The sequence below is a fragment of the Bufo bufo genome, chromosome 2 (assembly GCF_905171765.1).
Source record: "Bufo bufo chromosome 2, aBufBuf1.1, whole genome shotgun sequence".
In the NCBI taxonomy this organism is placed as follows: domain Eukaryota; kingdom Metazoa; phylum Chordata; class Amphibia; order Anura; family Bufonidae; genus Bufo; species Bufo bufo.
Window position 1 is genome coordinate 342,819,216 of NC_053390.1, and position 16,519 is coordinate 342,835,734.

Below are 16,519 nucleotides of genomic sequence, written 5' to 3' on the forward strand. Positions count from 1 at the left end.
GTTTGCTGGGCGGCAGGTGCCAACGTTCCTCCAGAGGCAGAGGCCGAGGCGGCGGCAGCAGCAGCAGAAGAGGCCGAGGCGGCAGCAGCAGAAGAGGTAGCAGGGGGAGCCTGAGTGACTTCCTTGTTTTTAAGGTGTTTACTCCACTGCAGTTCATGCTTTGCATGCAGGTGCCTGGTCATGCAGGTTGTGCTAAGGTTCAGAACGTTAATGCCTCGCTTCAGGCTCTGATGGCACAGCGTGCAAACCACTCGGGTCTTGTCGTCAGCACATTGTTTGAAGAAGTGCCATGCCAGGGAACTCCTTGAAGCTGCCTTTGGGGTGCTCGGTCCCAGATGGCGGCGGTCAGTAGCAGGCGGAGTCTCTTGGCGGCGGGTGTTCTGATTTTGCCCACTGCTCCCTCTTTTGCTACGCTGTTGGCTCGGTCTCACCACTGCCTCTTCCTCCGAACTGTGAAAGTCAGTGGCACGACCTTCATTCCATGTGGGGTCTAGGACCTCATCGTCCCCTGCATCGTCTTCCACCCAGTCTTGATCCCTGACCTCCTGTTCAGTCTGCACACTGCAGAAAGACGCAGCAGTTGGCACCTGTGTTTCGTCATCATCAGAGACGTGCTGAGGTGGTATTCCCATGTCCTCATCATCAGGAAAAATAAGTGGTTGTGCGTTAGTGCATTCTATCTCTTCCACCCCTGGGGAAGGGCTAGGTGGATGCCCTTGGGAAACCCTGGCAGCAGAGTCTTCAAACAGCATAAGAGACTGCTGCATAACTTGAGGCTCAGACAGTTTCCCTGATATGCATGGGGGTGATGTGACAGACCGATGGGCTTGGTTTTCATGCGCCATCTGTGCGCTTTCTGCAGAAGACTGGGTGGGAGATAATGTGAACGTGCTGGATCCACTGTCGGCCACCCAATTGACTAATGCCTGTACCTGCTCAGGCCTTACCATCCTTAGAACGGCATTGGGCCCCACCAAATATCGCTGTAAATTCTGCTGGCTACTGGGACCTGAGGTAGTTGGTTCACTAGGACGTGTGGCTGTGGCAGAACGGCCACGTCCTCTCCCAGCACCAGAGGGTCCACTAACACCACCACGACCATGTCCACGTCCGCGTCCCTTATTAGATGTTTTCCTCATTGTTCCCGTTCACCACAATTTTGAGAATGGCAAATTTGGGAATGCTTTTTCAACCCAGAACAAAAAGTCTGCTTTTACGGTCACTACAAATAACTTGACCAGCTAAAACTGTGCAGATTTGGTTGAATAGAGATGTGAGACCTGTTTTTTTTTGCGCTGTGTGACAGTTATAGGTTTAATCACAGAATGACATTTCTATCAGCACGCTAGCGTGTGTCTTAGGTTTTTCTGAATGACACTATCAATACCTTCAATGTAAGATTTTCTTTTTGGGATAGATTTCAAGTAGGCCTCAAATACCACAAACTAGTTATTTTGAGAATGGCAAATTTGGGAATGCTTTTTCAACCCAGAACAAAAAGTCTGCTTTTACGGTCACTACAAATAACTTGACCAGCTAAAACTGTGCAGATTTGGTTGAATAGAGATGTGAGACCTGTTTTTTTTTGCGCTGTGTGACAGTTATAGGTTTAATCACAGAATGACACTTCTATCAGCACGCTAGCGTGTGTCTTAGGTTTTTCTGAATGACACTATCAATACCTTCAATGTAAGATTTTCTTTTTGGGATAGATTTCAAGTAGGCCTCAAATACCACAAACTAGTTATTTTGAGAATGGCAAATTTGGGAATGCTTTTTCAACCCAGAACAAAAAGTCTGCTTTTACGGTCACTACAAATAACTTGACCAGCTAAAACTGTGCAGATTTGGTTGAATAGAGATGTGAGACCTGTTTTTTTTTTGCGCTGTTTGACAGTTATAGGTTTAATCACAGAATGACACTTCTATCAGCACGCTAGCGTGTGTCTTAGGTTTTTCTGAATGACACTATCAATACCTTCAATGTAAGATTTTCTTTTTGGGATAGATTTCAAGTAGGCCTCAAATACCACAAACTAGTTATTTTCAGAATGGCAAATTTGGGAATGCTTTTTCAACCCAGAACAAAAAGTCTGCTTTTACGGTCACTACAAATAACTTGACCAGCTAAAACTGTGCAGATTTGGTTGAATAGAAATGTCAGGTCTATTTTTTTAGGCGCTGGGTGACAGGCTCAACTTGCCCCTGATGTAATATATGGCCAAAAAATAACCACACTGTTGATGGTTAAATGCACTTGGGTGACACAGGCTCAGCCCCCAGCTGATGTAGTATATGGCCAAAAAATAATCAGACTGTTGATGGTTAAATGCACTTGGGTGACACAGGCTCAGCCTGCAGCTGATGTAGTATATGGCCAAAAAATAACCAGACTGTTGATGGTTAAATGCACTTCGGTGACACAGGCTCAGCCTGCAGCTGATGTAGGATATAGCACAAAATAACCACACTATCGATGGTTAAATACACTTGGTGATAGCTCGTGCTGGCGCACCACAAGTCACAAAATGGCCGCCGATCACTCCAGAAAAAAAGTGATCTAAAAACGCTCTGGGCAGCCTCAAAAAAGTGAGCAAGTCAATAATAGCACTTCAATGATCCACATCTGCAGATCGATCACAGAATGAAGTCTTTTGGAGGAGTTAATCCGCCTAATCTCGCCCTAACGTCGCAGCTGCAACCTCTCCCTATACTGATCATAGCAGAGTGACGTGCGGCGCTACGTGACTCCAGCTTAATTAGAGGCTGGGTCACATGGTGCACTGGCCAATCACAGCCATGCCAATAGTAGGCATGGCTGTGATAGCCTCTTGGGCCAAGTAGTATGACGCTTGTTGATTGGCTGCTTTGCAGCCTTTCAAAAAGCGCCAAGAAAGCGCCGAACACCGAACCCGAACCCGGACTTTTACGAAAATGTTCGGGTTCGGGTCCGTGTCACGGACACCCCAAAATTCGGTACAAACCCGAACTATACAGTTCGGGTTCGCTCATCCCTATTTATTACCCATCTGCTTAGCAATCATTTTCAGACTCACCATTCCCCCCCAAAGTAGTCGGAAAGCAAGTTTCCCCTCATAACCATCTCCTAATCCCCCTAGCAATTACGTTTAGGCTCACCATCCTCCTGCTACCCCCCCAAGAATCACATTCAGTCTCGCCATCTTCTACATTCCCAAAGTAGTCAGAAAGCTTGCTCGTCATCATCCTCCCAGCAATCAAATGCAGGATTACCATCAACCTCCACTCCAAGGTAGTCAGAAAAGTGGCTCCTCATCATCCCCCCAGCAATTAATTGCAGACTTACCATCCTCTCCCCACCCCCAAACTAATTGCAGTGTGTCACGGAACCATGAACCAGACGTACAACAAGAGATAAGTGAAAATAGAAGGCTTTATTGAAAATAAAGCTGTAAAGCAAAAGTCCAAACGGATGGTGAAACCGAGCAGAGTCTTTGCGAAGCCAGAGGTCAGGAACCAGAAGGGTAGTCAGACGAAGCCAGGATCAGGAACCAGCAGGGTAGTCAGACGAAGCCAGGATCAGGAACCAGCAGGGTAGTCAGACGAAGCCAGGATCAGGAACCAGCAGGGTAGTCAGACGAAGCCAGGATCAGGAACCAGAAGCAGCAGCAGTCTTAGAAGCATGTGAACACAAGAGGACCAAGCAAGGAACTGAAGCCACAGACCTCCTATATATATGAGCTAGGCATCCAGCTCCTCCCAGGGGAAGGAGGAGCCGCAGGGTGGAAGGCTACAAGAAACCCAGGACCCAAGATGGCCGCCAGCACATGTCAAACGAAGGAGAGCAGCAAGCAGGTAAGACCATGACAGTACCTCCCCCTCAAGGGCCCCTCCTCCGCGGAGCACAAAACGGTTTCTGAGGGAAGCGTGCGTGGAAGGCTCGGAGCAAGGCAGGAGCATGGACATCTGCGGAGGGAACCCAGGAACGCTCCTCTGGACCATAACCACGCCAATGGACCAAAAACTGCAACCGACCGCGGACCAGGCGTGAGTCCAGGATATTGCTCACCTCATATTCCTCACGATTGCCCACTTGGACCGGACGAGGCCGAGGAACCGAGGAAGTGAAACGATTACACACCAGTGGCTTCAACAGGGAGACATGAAACACGTTGGAGATCCGCATGCCAGGAGGAAGCGCAAGGGCATAGGCTACCGGGTTTACCCTGCGAAGCACTCGGAAGGGACCAACAAAGCGAGGCGCCAGCTTGGGAGTGGGCACTCGAAGGTTGAGGTTGCGGGTGGACAACCATACACGGTCTCCGACCTGGTAGGAAGGAGCAGGCGCTCGTCTGCGATCAGCCTGGAATCTCTGGCGCTGCGCAGAGACCTCAAGGGACTTCTGGATCTGTACCCAAGAAGCATGTAGGGCGGAAAGGTGATCCTCCACAGCCGGAATATCCTGGGGAGAGAATACCTCCGGTAACACGGCAGGTTGGAACCCATAATTGGCCATGAAGGGAGACGTCCCAGAGGAAGAGTTCACCGCCGTGTTCCTGGCAAACTCAGCCCAAGGCAGGAGGTCAACCCAATTGTCTTGGTGATCGGAGACATAGCAACGAAGGAATTGCTCCAAGGCCTGATTGGATCGTTCTGCGGCCCCATTGGACTGAGGGTGGTAGGCCGAGGAGAAGGAGAGATGAATCCCCAACTGGGAGCAAAAGGCGCGCCAGAACCTGGACACAAACTGACTCCCCCGATCCGACACAATCTCCTTAGGCAAACCGTGCAACCGGAAGACCTCCCTGGCAAAAATCGTGGCCAACTCTTGTGCAGAGGGTAACTTCTTGAGAGGAACACAGTGGCACATTTTGGAAAACCGATCCACAATCATGAGAATGACCGTATGGCCTCGGGATGCAGGGAGGTCCACAATGAAATCCATCCCCAGGTGTGACCATGGGCGCTCCCCGGTGGCTATGGGTTGCAGAAGGCCCAACGGAAGGTGCCGAGGGGACTTACTCTGGGCACAAACGGAGCATGCCGCTACATATGCGGCGATGTCGGAACGTAGGGAAGGCCACCAGAACAGACGTGAAACAGCCCAGGACAGCTGATTCTTTCCAGGATGCCCCGCGGTCTTGGAGTTATGGTAGGTTCGCAACAACCGAGTGCGCAACTCCTCAGGCACAAAACATCTGCCGTTGGGTCTACCAGAGGGAGCACCAGATTGAGCCGCCAAAATCTGCTCACCCAGGGGAGAGGTCAGGCTGGTGCGAATGGCGGCCAGGATCTGATTCGGAGGTATGACCGAAGTCGGAATCGACTCCTCCCTGGACAGCTCGGAGTACTGCCGTGATAAGGCATCCGCCCTGATGTTCTTGGAACCGGGTAGGTAGGAGACCACGTAATTAAAACGTGACAAGAACAGAGCCCATCTGGCCTGACGTGGTGTCAATCTCTTGGCCTCAGAAAGGTAGGTCAGATTCTTGTGGTCCGTCAGGATGAGAACCGGAACCACCGAACCCTCGAGCAAGTGCCTCCATTCTTTAAGGGCCTGCACGATGGCCAATAACTCCCTGTCACCAATCTGATAGTTGCACTCCGCGGAAGACAGTTTCCGGGAGTAAAACCCACAAGGAAGCAGAGGACCCTCTGGTGTTCTACGCTGAGACAGAAGGGCGCCTACTCCCGTCTCAGACGCGTCCACCTCGAGGACAAAGGGCAACCCAGGGTTGGGATGCGACAGAATCGGAGCCGACACAAAGGCGGACTTTAGGGCCTCAAAAGCTCGGATGGCCTCGAGCGGCCAGACCTGGGAATTACTGCCCTTCCTGGTCAGATCCGTGAGAGGCTTGGCCAGCATGGAAAAGTCCCTGATGAACTTCCGATAATAATTGGCGAAGCCCAAAAAGCGCTGCAGGGAACGAAGACCACTGGGCTGGGGCCACTGTAAGACAGCCGAAACCTTCTCAGGATCCATGGAGAACCCCTCAGCGGAAATGATGTAACCTAAGAAGGTTACCTGGGATCGGTGAAATTCGCATTTCTCAAGCTTACCGAACAGCTTGTTCTCTCGTAACCGTTGCAACACTCGTCTGACATCCAGAATGTGGGCCTCCATGGATTCAGAATATACCAAGATGTCATCCAAATAGACTACCACACACTGCTGCAACAGGTCACGGAAAACATCGTTGATGAATTCCTGAAAGACTGCGGGCGCATTGCACAACCCAAAGGGCATAACCAAGGATTCGTAATGACCGGTCCTGGTGTTAAACGCGGTCTTCCACTCATCGCCCGCCTTGATCCTTACCAGGTTATATGCCGCCCTCAGGTCGAGTTTGGTAAAGACCGTGGCCCCTTTAAGGCGATCGAACAGCTCGGAAATCAAGGGTATCGGGTAAGCGTTCTTGATCGTGATGCGATTGAGACCCCTGTAATCGATGCAAGGCCTCAACTCACCGCCCTTCTTTTTCACAAAGAAAAATCCAGCCCCTGCCGGGGACGAAGATTTGCGAATGTGTCCGCGTGAAAGCGCCTCCCTCACGTACTCCTCCATGGCCTCATTCTCCGCTACCGACAGTGGATAGACTTTGCCACGAGGAGGAACGGCACCAGATTGTAACTCTATGGCACAATCGTATGGGCGGTGCGGAGGTAGGGCAACCGCGCGCACCTTATCGAATACATCCCGGTACTCCTCGTATTCAGGAGGCAACAGAGAGTCCGAGGAAGTACACAGCAACTTGACAGACCCATGGATGCAACTAGCCCCACACTGCGGTGACCACGAGAGGATCTCGACCGATCTCCAATCGAAAGTCGGATTATGCTTCTGGAGCCAGGGGTACCCCAAGACCACCGAGTAGTGTGGAGACGAAATAACCTGGAGGCAGACCGACTCTCTGTGAACGGCACCAATGGCTATCCCCACTGGAAGGGTCTCATGAGTCACGTGTGGCGGCAGAAGGGGTCTGCCGTCTATCGCCTCAAGAGCCAGTGGGGAACCTCGAGCCTGCAGAGGAATGGAATTGGCGGCAGCGAACACACTATCAATGAACAAACCACCAGCACCAGAGTCCACCAACGCCTGGGTCGTCACCGAGCCCCCGACCCAGGAGAGGACAACAGTGATCAGTGGTTTGTCAACACGGGAAACCGGGGACGAGGAGACTCCACCCAAGATCTGCCCCCGACAGGATCTCAGGGTACGAGCGTTTCCCGGACGGTTCGGACATGCCAACCGAAAATGCCCACCGAGACCACAGTACATGCATCGGCCCTCGCGTCTCCGGAGTGCCCTCTCCCCCTCGGACAGGCGAGCAAACCCCAGCTGCATGGGTTCACCCCCAGACAAGTCATCCCCAGGAGGCGTGGGAGGAGAGGGAGGCACGGGTGGGACAGCAAACGTAGGCACCAATCTGTTAGAAGGCCTCCGCAGGTTCTCCTTAAAGGAAGGTCTCTCCCTGAGTCTGGTGTCAATCAAAATCAGGAAAGAAATAAGAGACTCGAGCTCAACTGGTAGGTCCTTAGCTGCAACCTCATCCTTCAAGGCATCCGAGAGACCATGAGAGAAAGCAGCGACCAGAGCCTCATTATTCCAGCCCACCTCTGCTGCCAGGGTACGAAACTCAATGGCGTATTCAGCTACGGATCGTGAACCCTGTCTGATGGACATAAGGAGCTTCGCAGCAGAGGCAGCACGAGCCGGCACATCGAATACCTTCCGAAGAGAAGCAACAAAACCGGAAAACTCGGCAACCACCGGATTGTTGTTCTCCCATAAAGGGCTGGCCCAGGCCAAGGCCTTGTCCGAGAGCAGCGAGATCAAGAAGCCCACCTTTGATCTCTCAGTAGGAAAGGCATGTGGCAGCAACTCGAAATAAATGCCCACCTGGTTAAGGAAACCTCGGCACTGAGTTGGCTCTCCCCCAAAGCGCCGTGGAAGAGGGGCAGAACCGGTCATACCCCGAAACACCGCAGGCGCAACAACAGGTGTCGGGGTAGACTCTGGCGCAACAACCGGAGCGGCAGTAGGAGCGAGCCCAGGAGCGACAACCGACCCATCGGCAACGGGAGCGAAATGAGCCGTGCGTTCAAGCAGGGTTTGCAACGCCACAGCGAACCGACCCAACAGGTGATCCTGCTGATCAAGTCTGGCAACCAGCGTGGGTAGCGAGGATGGCCCTGTACCGTCAGAATTCATGGCTTGGTCCTAATGTCACGGAACCATGAACCAGACGTACAACAAGAGATAAGTGAAAATAGAAGGCTTTATTGAAAATAAAGCTGTAAAGCAAAAGTCCAAACGGATGGTGAAACCGAGCAGAGTCTTTGCGAAGCCAGAGGTCAGGAACCAGAAGGGTAGTCAGACGAAGCCAGGATCAGGAACCAGCAGGGTAGTCAGACGAAGCCAGGATCAGGAACCAGCAGGGTAGTCAGACGAAGCCAGGATCAGGAACCAGCAGGGTAGTCAGACGAAGCCAGGATCAGGAACCAGAAGCAGCAGCAGTCTTAGAAGCATGTGAACACAAGAGGACCAAGCAAGGAACTGAAGCCACAGACCTCCTATATATATGAGCTAGGCATCCAGCTCCTCCCAGGGGAAGGAGGAGCCGCAGGGTGGAAGGCTACAAGAAACCCAGGACCCAAGATGGCCGCCAGCACATGTCAAACGAAGGAGAGCAGCAAGCAGGTAAGACCATGACACAGTGCTTGTTCACCTATTTAACCATCCTCCCCCTACCCCCATCTCTAAACTAATCACAGTGCTCGATCCCTCATTTCACCATCCTCCCCCACCCCCAAAATAATCACAGTACTTGTTCCCCCCTTTCACCATCCTCCCTCCCACCTCCAAACTAGTCACAGTGCTCGTTCCCCAATTTTACCATCCTCCTCCCACTCCCAAACTGGTCACAGAGCTTGTTCCTCCATCTTCCCAAGCTCGCCATCCTCTCCCCACCACTAAACTGGTCACAGTCCTCATTTCCACAAGTTCACCACCCCACCCTCCCAAACTAGTCACAGAGCTAGTTCCCCCATCTCCTTAAGCTCACCATCCTCCCACAACCCTAAACAGGTCACAGTCCTCGTTCCCCTAAGTTCACCATCCTCCCTCCCACCCTCAAACTAGTCACCAAGTTAGTTTCCCTATCTCCCCAAGCTCACCATGCTTTCCCCATCACCAGTCTATTCACATACCTTTCTGTGGTAGTTCTGAGCCAATTAAGCAGACAGGCAAGCAGCAGTATAGCAGAGTCCCGCACTTGGCTATCACTCCTATGTGCAGGACGGGGCGTGAAGCATGAGGGGCGATCCTAGCAGATGTGTTGTGTGTGACGTATCTGAAGGGTTTTTAAATTAAAAGATTCAGAGCGGTGGCGAGGCAAGTAACAAATAGCGACAAGACTAAAAAGTCTTGCGTCATTTGACAACAGCTGGCAAGTAGGCAGAATGTGGTCTTTGTGCCATAGGTTGGCAACCGCTGTTCTAGGGATTAGTGGTCATTAATATCCAATTGGTGGGGGTCCATCACCTCGTGCTCCCACCAATTAGATGTATGTTGCAGTGTCTGGCACTAGAACTGGCTCTTTGAATGGAACAGGAAGCACAACTCCAAAGTATAGCACCCATTTTGGGTTACTGCAGCTTTGCTCCTATTCACTTCAATAGTAGTTGGGCTGCAGTAGCTCAGCAGGGCCACTAAACTTTGAAAGAGCTGTGCTTGCTGCTCCATTAAAACTGCTAGTCCAGCACTAGAAGTTAAATGGAACAGCTGATCGGTGGAGGAGCAGTGTGTTGGACCCTCACCAATTGGATATTATTGACGTATCCTGAGGATAAGTCATTAATATGAGGGGCCTGGGAAACCTCTTTAAATTTATTAGTGCAGGGACTCCCTAAGATTACTAGATTACAGTTTCCCTGTTCCTCCTCACCACAAGATCACAGTGTTAAAGAGTTTGAATGACGCAGCAGTCACAGAAAAAACTAAGATAAAAACATCCTGCACGGTATGATAAATAAATGTGCGGATGATCCTGGCCACATTCTGTGATTTTTTAAGTTCATTGAGTTGTCAAATTCCATGGGACTGATGGAGACAGCCAAGTAAAGTGCATTGCAGTGGCAAAATGGCATATGATGCCTTTCTTCAGGCTTAGATCTGTGTTTAGCAATCATGCTATTTTAATCAATATTATTTTCTTGTTTTTGCACAGAACTGAAGAAATGTTCCTGCAACTTAAGGAGATGAATGAGAAAGTGTTTTATATAAAGGACTCCTTGATATCTCTAGATAGTCAGCTGGGACACTTACAAGACATTTCAGCCTTGACAGTGGACACGTTGAAATTGATCTCAGCAGTAGATACATTACAGGTAGAAGAGGCCATCATACAAGACCAGAAAACATTGTCATGTAAGAAGATACCTCATAGCTGGAGTAATGTGACATGTTCTGAGAACAACAGAAACTATAATTATTATAGCATGCCACCCTCGCTTCTGAGAACATTGGCAAGGAGCCAATGGCCTTCAGAGTGTCTAGATCCTTCTAAGGAAATACATTTTCCTTTAGAAAATAGTAAAACAATAAAATCTGAGGCAGGAAAAGACACTGTCACTTCTGTAATATCATCAGAAAACAAGTCTACTCTGCAGTATGGGAATTTTCTGCTTGTTCCTTCAAGTCATGTTGGAATGACCTACTCTGATGAACCTTTTCTGGACTTCTCAGTTCCTAAAGTTATTAATAGTTCTGAAGCAGATTTCAGAGATGGTAAAGCCAAAGAAATGTGTATCCCTCCCATTGGCCTGATTATCTGTGGCCAAGAGGACTCAGAGAATGATGATAAAGTGGCAACCAAGGATGAGTTAAAGATTCCAGAAATATGTGTAGACCAATGTAATGTGGACCCTGTGAGTGAAAAATCTCATGGTTGCTCAGCTTCAGCAGGAGTTTTTGTAAATTTGGCCTTTTCAGAAGAAGGTGAAGTTGGAATTTTTAATGGTGGCAAGAACCAAGAACCTTTTCCTTTAGAAAATAGTAAAACAAAAGAATTTGAAACAGAAAATGACACTGTCACCTCTGTAATATCACCAGAAAACAAGTCTACTCCACAGTATGGGAATTTTCTGCTTGTTCCTTCAAGTCATGTTGGAATGCCTTATTCTGATGAACCTGTTTTAGACTTCTCAGTTCCTACATTTATTAAAAGTACTGAAGCAGATTTAAGAGATGGTAAAACCAATGAAATTTGTATTCCTCCCATTGGCCTGAATACCTGTGGCCAAGAGGATTCAGAAAATAATGATAAACAATTGGCAACCAAGGATGAGTTAAAGATTCCTGAAATATGTGTAGACCAATGTTATGTGGACTGTGTGGGTGAAAAATCTCATGGTTGCTCAGCTTCAGCAGGAGGTTTTGTGAATTTGGCCTTTTCAGAAGAAGGTGAAGTTGGAATTTTTAATGGTGGCAAGAACCAAAAACTATGCATTCACCCTAATCACTGTGAAAACTGTCAATGTTTAAATAGGTTTGGTCAATGTATCTATGTCAAGGACACAAATATACTTTCTCATAGCGTGAAAAAAGGTATGCCAGCTGATGATCAGCATCAGAGCACCTCATTCTGGGTCAGTCCTCATAAGAACTGGAATTTCCGTAAATCCAGTTTTAAAGGTCAAAAACATAAAGAAGGGAAAACAAATACGATTAAAGGTATATAGATCTATTTCTAAATTATAATACAAATGACAGTGATCTCCTGTTTGAGTGCAGATTTTATGTTTGCTTATAACCTTTTGATTCCAGATATCTGTTAATTTCATTTAGAGTTTGCTAAATATTCCGAGTTAAATCAAGTTTCATGGGCAAAAGAAAAAATACGGAATACTTTTAGAAGATCAAACAAAGAGAAGAAAAAACAAACTCAGCTTCAAGTGCCTGTAAGTCCAAAAAAGAATTGTAACCCTTACCATATTGCCAAAGTTTTGTAAATTTTAAATTATGGATTGGCTAGGCTTCCATGTGCAAGACTCACACAAGGTATTCCAAACACAGAATAGGTAAATAATAGAAAATAAGCTACCATGAGACAACTGTTTCCGTGTAATCCAGAAGCTAAAATCAAAGTCCAAATAAGAGTGTTCTCAGAGCTTCAAATGCAACTGTCACCAATAAATTCAATCATAAACCAGGCACAGTGCCTTTAAGGATTAGCTTAGTTTATTTATTTTATGCATTTATATAGCGCTACTATATTCCGCAGTGCTTTACAGACATTAGCATCCAACTGTCCCCAATGGGGCTCAAAATCTAAGGATTGAATGTAATACCTTTCACTTGAGATCCATTGCTTCTTTCTGGTGAAAAATCAACAATGCAAATGAACAGTTAAGTGCACATGTAGTAGCCCAGAAAAGGTTAGGCTACTTTCACATTAGCGTTTTCAATTCCGCTATTCAGATCCGTCATAGGATCTCAATAGCGGAATAAAACGCTTCAGTTTTGTCCCCATTCATTGTCAATGGGAACAAAACTGAACTGAATGTAACGGAATGCACCAAAATGCATTCCGTTCTGTTTGGTTGCTTTTCCATTGCAGACAGAATAACACTGCAAGCAACATTTTTCTGTCCGCGATGTGGTGCGGAGCAAGACGGATCCGTCCTGGCACACAATGTAAGTCAATTGGGACAAATTTGTTTTCTCTGACACAATAGAAAATGGATCCGTTCCCCATTGACTTTCAATGGTGTTCATGACCGATCCGTCATGGCTATAGAAGACATAATACAACCGGATCCGTTCATGATGGATGCATGCGGTTGTATTATGGTAATAGAAGCGTTTTTGCAGATCCATGACGGATCTGAAAAAAATGCTAATGTGAAAGTAGACTTACTTGCAAGTTGTTGATTTGATGATATCTAATCTGTTCATGCTTTGTATTATGCTTTGTATGTATTCCTAAAAACTGTCTGTAGGTAGGACTGTTTAGTTATTTATACCCTCAGGCCTGTTTCAGACTAGTGTGTCCTGTGCGGAGATCACCTTCCGTGTGTGTGAGCGTGATTCCCCATTATGGACACTGCTCGTTTTTCAGCAGGGTACAATATTATAATGATTTATAATGCTTTGTATGTATGCATGACCTTACTTCTACAGAATTATACTGACAGCATTATGTCAGTATGATTCTCTAGCAGTAAGGTTATGCAGTGACACACAGCATTATAAATCATTATAATGCCTTGCACTCCTGAGAAACTAGTAGTGTCCATAACAGTACAGTAAATCACGCTCACATACGGAACATGATCTCCGCACAGGACACCCTAGTGTGAAACAGGCCTGAAGGAGGAGCTTTCTAGTTAGTATTGCATCAGCCAAGCTTCAGTTTAGCTCTGCCTGCTGTTCAGAGCAGATGCCAGTTCAAATCCAGTAGAAACCTCATTCCTGTTGAGAGAACAATCCCTGAGGGAAAGCTGAAGAAGACACTCATAGACTGTCCAGGATCACAAGGCCATACAAGCTTTGCTGTTTATGGCCAATATACAGTAGAGGCTTTGCTGATTGTGGAAGGATTAATTCCTGGCACTTTTCACACATATAATGGTTTGGCCAACCAACACAGTCTGTATCCTTCAGGTTGGAAATTGCTGAGCTGATTGTGAGATATTTTGCATGTGGATGGTTTGTAGTCTCTTGCACCTTCCGTACTTTCTTTCTATGTACGTGGATGTGTGTGGATGGTTTGTAGTCTTGAACGCCTGCCACGTCTTTGACAGTTTTGCATGCCTGTGAAACGTTGAATAGTATTTAGAAGGAGCTCAGGGACTACATTGTTGCTGTTTGCCTACATACAGCTTGTTACGGCGGACGTGCACTCAGTATAAAAAATGACACACCAACCAGGCTCTGGACGAGAGACAGGGGAAGGGTCACCTCCTAGTTCATCCCTGACCTCTTTCCCTGCGCTGCTCAGCCCACAGGCAGACCTTGAAGGTAGGTGTGCTGTGTCCTCCAGCCTGGACTGACAAAACCCTGAACTCCCTGAGATGGTGAAGTGGGAGGATAGGAGCAGCCTGCTCGCACAGAACCTGGATGGGCTAGATGACACAAACAACCAAGCTAGAAATGCCACTTATCTCTGAGAGCAGGAACTGACAGCCAACCTTCCCTCCAAACTTCCCAGACCAGAATGATCAGTATAATCCGCTCAGAGCACTTAGCTGGAGGCCATTTAAACTAATGACTCCACCCAGTGCACCTGATGAGAGGCGGATCCAGCACAACACCAAAACAAATACTAAACTCGTGCTGCTATCCTGGCCGACCACTGCACATCGTTAGAGTGGGGCATGACACAGCTATTGGGAAGAAATTGCATTGTGACTTGCCTTGGAACTGTGCATTAATATAGTTGGATTTACTACAATTCCCATTCTGTACTTTAGTAAAGAGAGACTTGTTTATTATCACCTGGTTATTGGCTCCAGCATCAAACCACAGCCTTTGCACCTATACCTCCTACCTTGCACCAGCACCAAACCCACAACACCAAGGAAATGAACTACCCTCCTGGCAGAGCCCTAGCATCCGGGTATGCCCTGAAGGAAGAAAGGATCCGCCCTCCTATTACTGCCCTGCCCATAGGGAGCATCAGTGTGAGGATTGCCACTGTGAATGATTGTTTCATTCAGAGCCACTACCACTCCCACTTCTTCAGGAGCTTGCAGCACATAGAGCGTGGGCCCAAGCCACTCGATTTGCTCTTGCTCATCCTGCTTCCTCTGCCAGCCTCTTCCTTTCCTCTGTTGACAGGTCCAGGTGAGATGACTATGCAAGAACCAGGCCCTGTCAATCAAGCAGAAAAGAGCGGGGCTGGCAGAGGAAGCAGGAGGAGCAAGGGACAGCTAATTTGCATATGGATTAAAAGTACTTTTTCTCCAGAAGGAAGCAACGGATCTCTAGGTGAACGATATCATTACATTTAGCTGAACTGGCAATACTAGGTATTGTGCCTGGCTTATCAGTGAATTTCCTGGTGAGAGATTCCCACTCAACTTCAACCTAAACACACAATAGTCTTATCTTTCTCATCACTACATGAATATCGCTTCCAAAAGGGTTGTGTAAATTCAGTACAGACTTTTCAGCTATTGGCGGTACTAAAAGTAGGAATCCATTTTGAATGACAGGCAAGTCACTCTAAGTAATTCAGCCACTGAAATGTTGTGGATGCCAGTCAGTAATCCAAGCATGATACAAACATACTTCCTGTGTTGACCTCAGAAGGGCTCCTGGGTTCAATCAGACTCTAAATTCAAGTTCAGAACTTGTATAAAGGACCAAAGAAGCAGGCTCTACATAATGTAGCATCTTTTTTTCTTTCATTAAAAACACTTACTTACTTAAAAAGCACCCAGACATATAATTATACAGATAAAAACTCAAATTTGATCCAGCACTGTGGTTTGAGATTAAAATCCATCTTTTCATTTTGGCATAAAAATCCACTTGAAAGTACATATAACAATAACTAATAATTTGCCTTTTTATGGTTGCTTCAAAATCAAAAACTACAGCTCGCTCCTTAAAAAACTGATCCTCCACAGAGCTTCATAGATGTTAATATATACAAAAAAGATATGGGGTAAGAATATATAATTTTTTTCAAAGTTATAAAGTAGTAATACCATAATGGAAGTTTATTAGTATAAAATACATTTTACTATTCACACATTAAGTAAAATAAAAAAAAAACTATGCATGTTAGATATCCACAGAACCACAATTACGGTACCTGAAGATTTAACTCAGGTTATTTTGTGTGAAGCATGGACAAAATACAAAAAAATGTTATTTCTGTAGGAAACAAAATCATGTAAATCAAACTGTATGTTCCCCTGAGCAAAGCAAAAAAAAAAAAGTCTCCTGCATAAACAAGGCCTCAGCTATTTCTGTGAAAAAATACAGTTATGGGTGCTGAAATGCAGAAAGGCTAAAACAAAAATAAAATTGCTGGTCATTAAGGCCTTTCAGGCCTGGTTATTGGAATGTTAAAAAGGTTCTGATAACAATGTGTCCTGTTGGTTGGGTCCTCATTGACCTGTAGGGAGGTTGCCAGTGGCATGTCAAATTCCCATGATTTTTATGTGGTTATCAATACATTTTGATGACTGTACGCTTTTTATGACTAATTCCCAAGTAGTCATTTTGCAACACATTTGGGACTAATAATAGTCAAGTATGAAATGGCCTATTAGGGCATTAAGTTTACTCAATGGCAGCCCGTGCTGTGATTCATATGCAATTTTAAAAACCAATTCAACGAAGGACATGTTCATTCTAGAGGGATTCTCTAATATATATCTTAGGCCACATGCACACGAATGTATTTTTTTCCGTGTCCGTTCCGTTTTTTTTTGTGGATCGTATACAGAACGATTTATTTCAATGGGTCTGCAAAAAAAAGGAAGTTACTCCGTGTACATTCCGTTTCCGTATGTCCGTATTTAC

The 16,519-nt window shown here is 46.8% G+C and overlaps 1 protein-coding gene and 1 long non-coding RNA gene across 4 annotated transcripts in view; one reads left to right on the forward strand and one right to left on the reverse strand.

Moving 5' to 3' along the window:
* LOC120989150 overlaps positions 1-6,751 on the reverse strand; it is a 28,822-nt gene extending 22,071 nt beyond the window's left edge. The window contains exons 1-2 of the long non-coding RNA XR_005776231.1: positions 6,741-6,751; positions 4,716-4,730 (exon numbers count right to left, since the gene is read on the reverse strand). This is a non-coding gene — a long non-coding RNA (uncharacterized LOC120989150). The remainder of the gene's footprint in view (positions 1-4,715; positions 4,731-6,740) is intronic.
* Positions 1-16,519, forward strand: part of TRPM6 (transient receptor potential cation channel subfamily M member 6) — a 262,839-nt gene that overhangs the window by 146,902 nt on the left and 99,418 nt on the right. For all 3 annotated transcript variants that reach the window (XM_040417069.1, XM_040417070.1, XM_040417071.1), the window contains 2 exons: positions 10,209-11,713; positions 11,828-11,940. In XM_040417069.1, the coding sequence (XP_040273003.1) occupies positions 10,209-11,713; positions 11,828-11,940 (1,618 nt within the window). The remainder of the gene's footprint in view (positions 1-10,208; positions 11,714-11,827; positions 11,941-16,519) is intronic.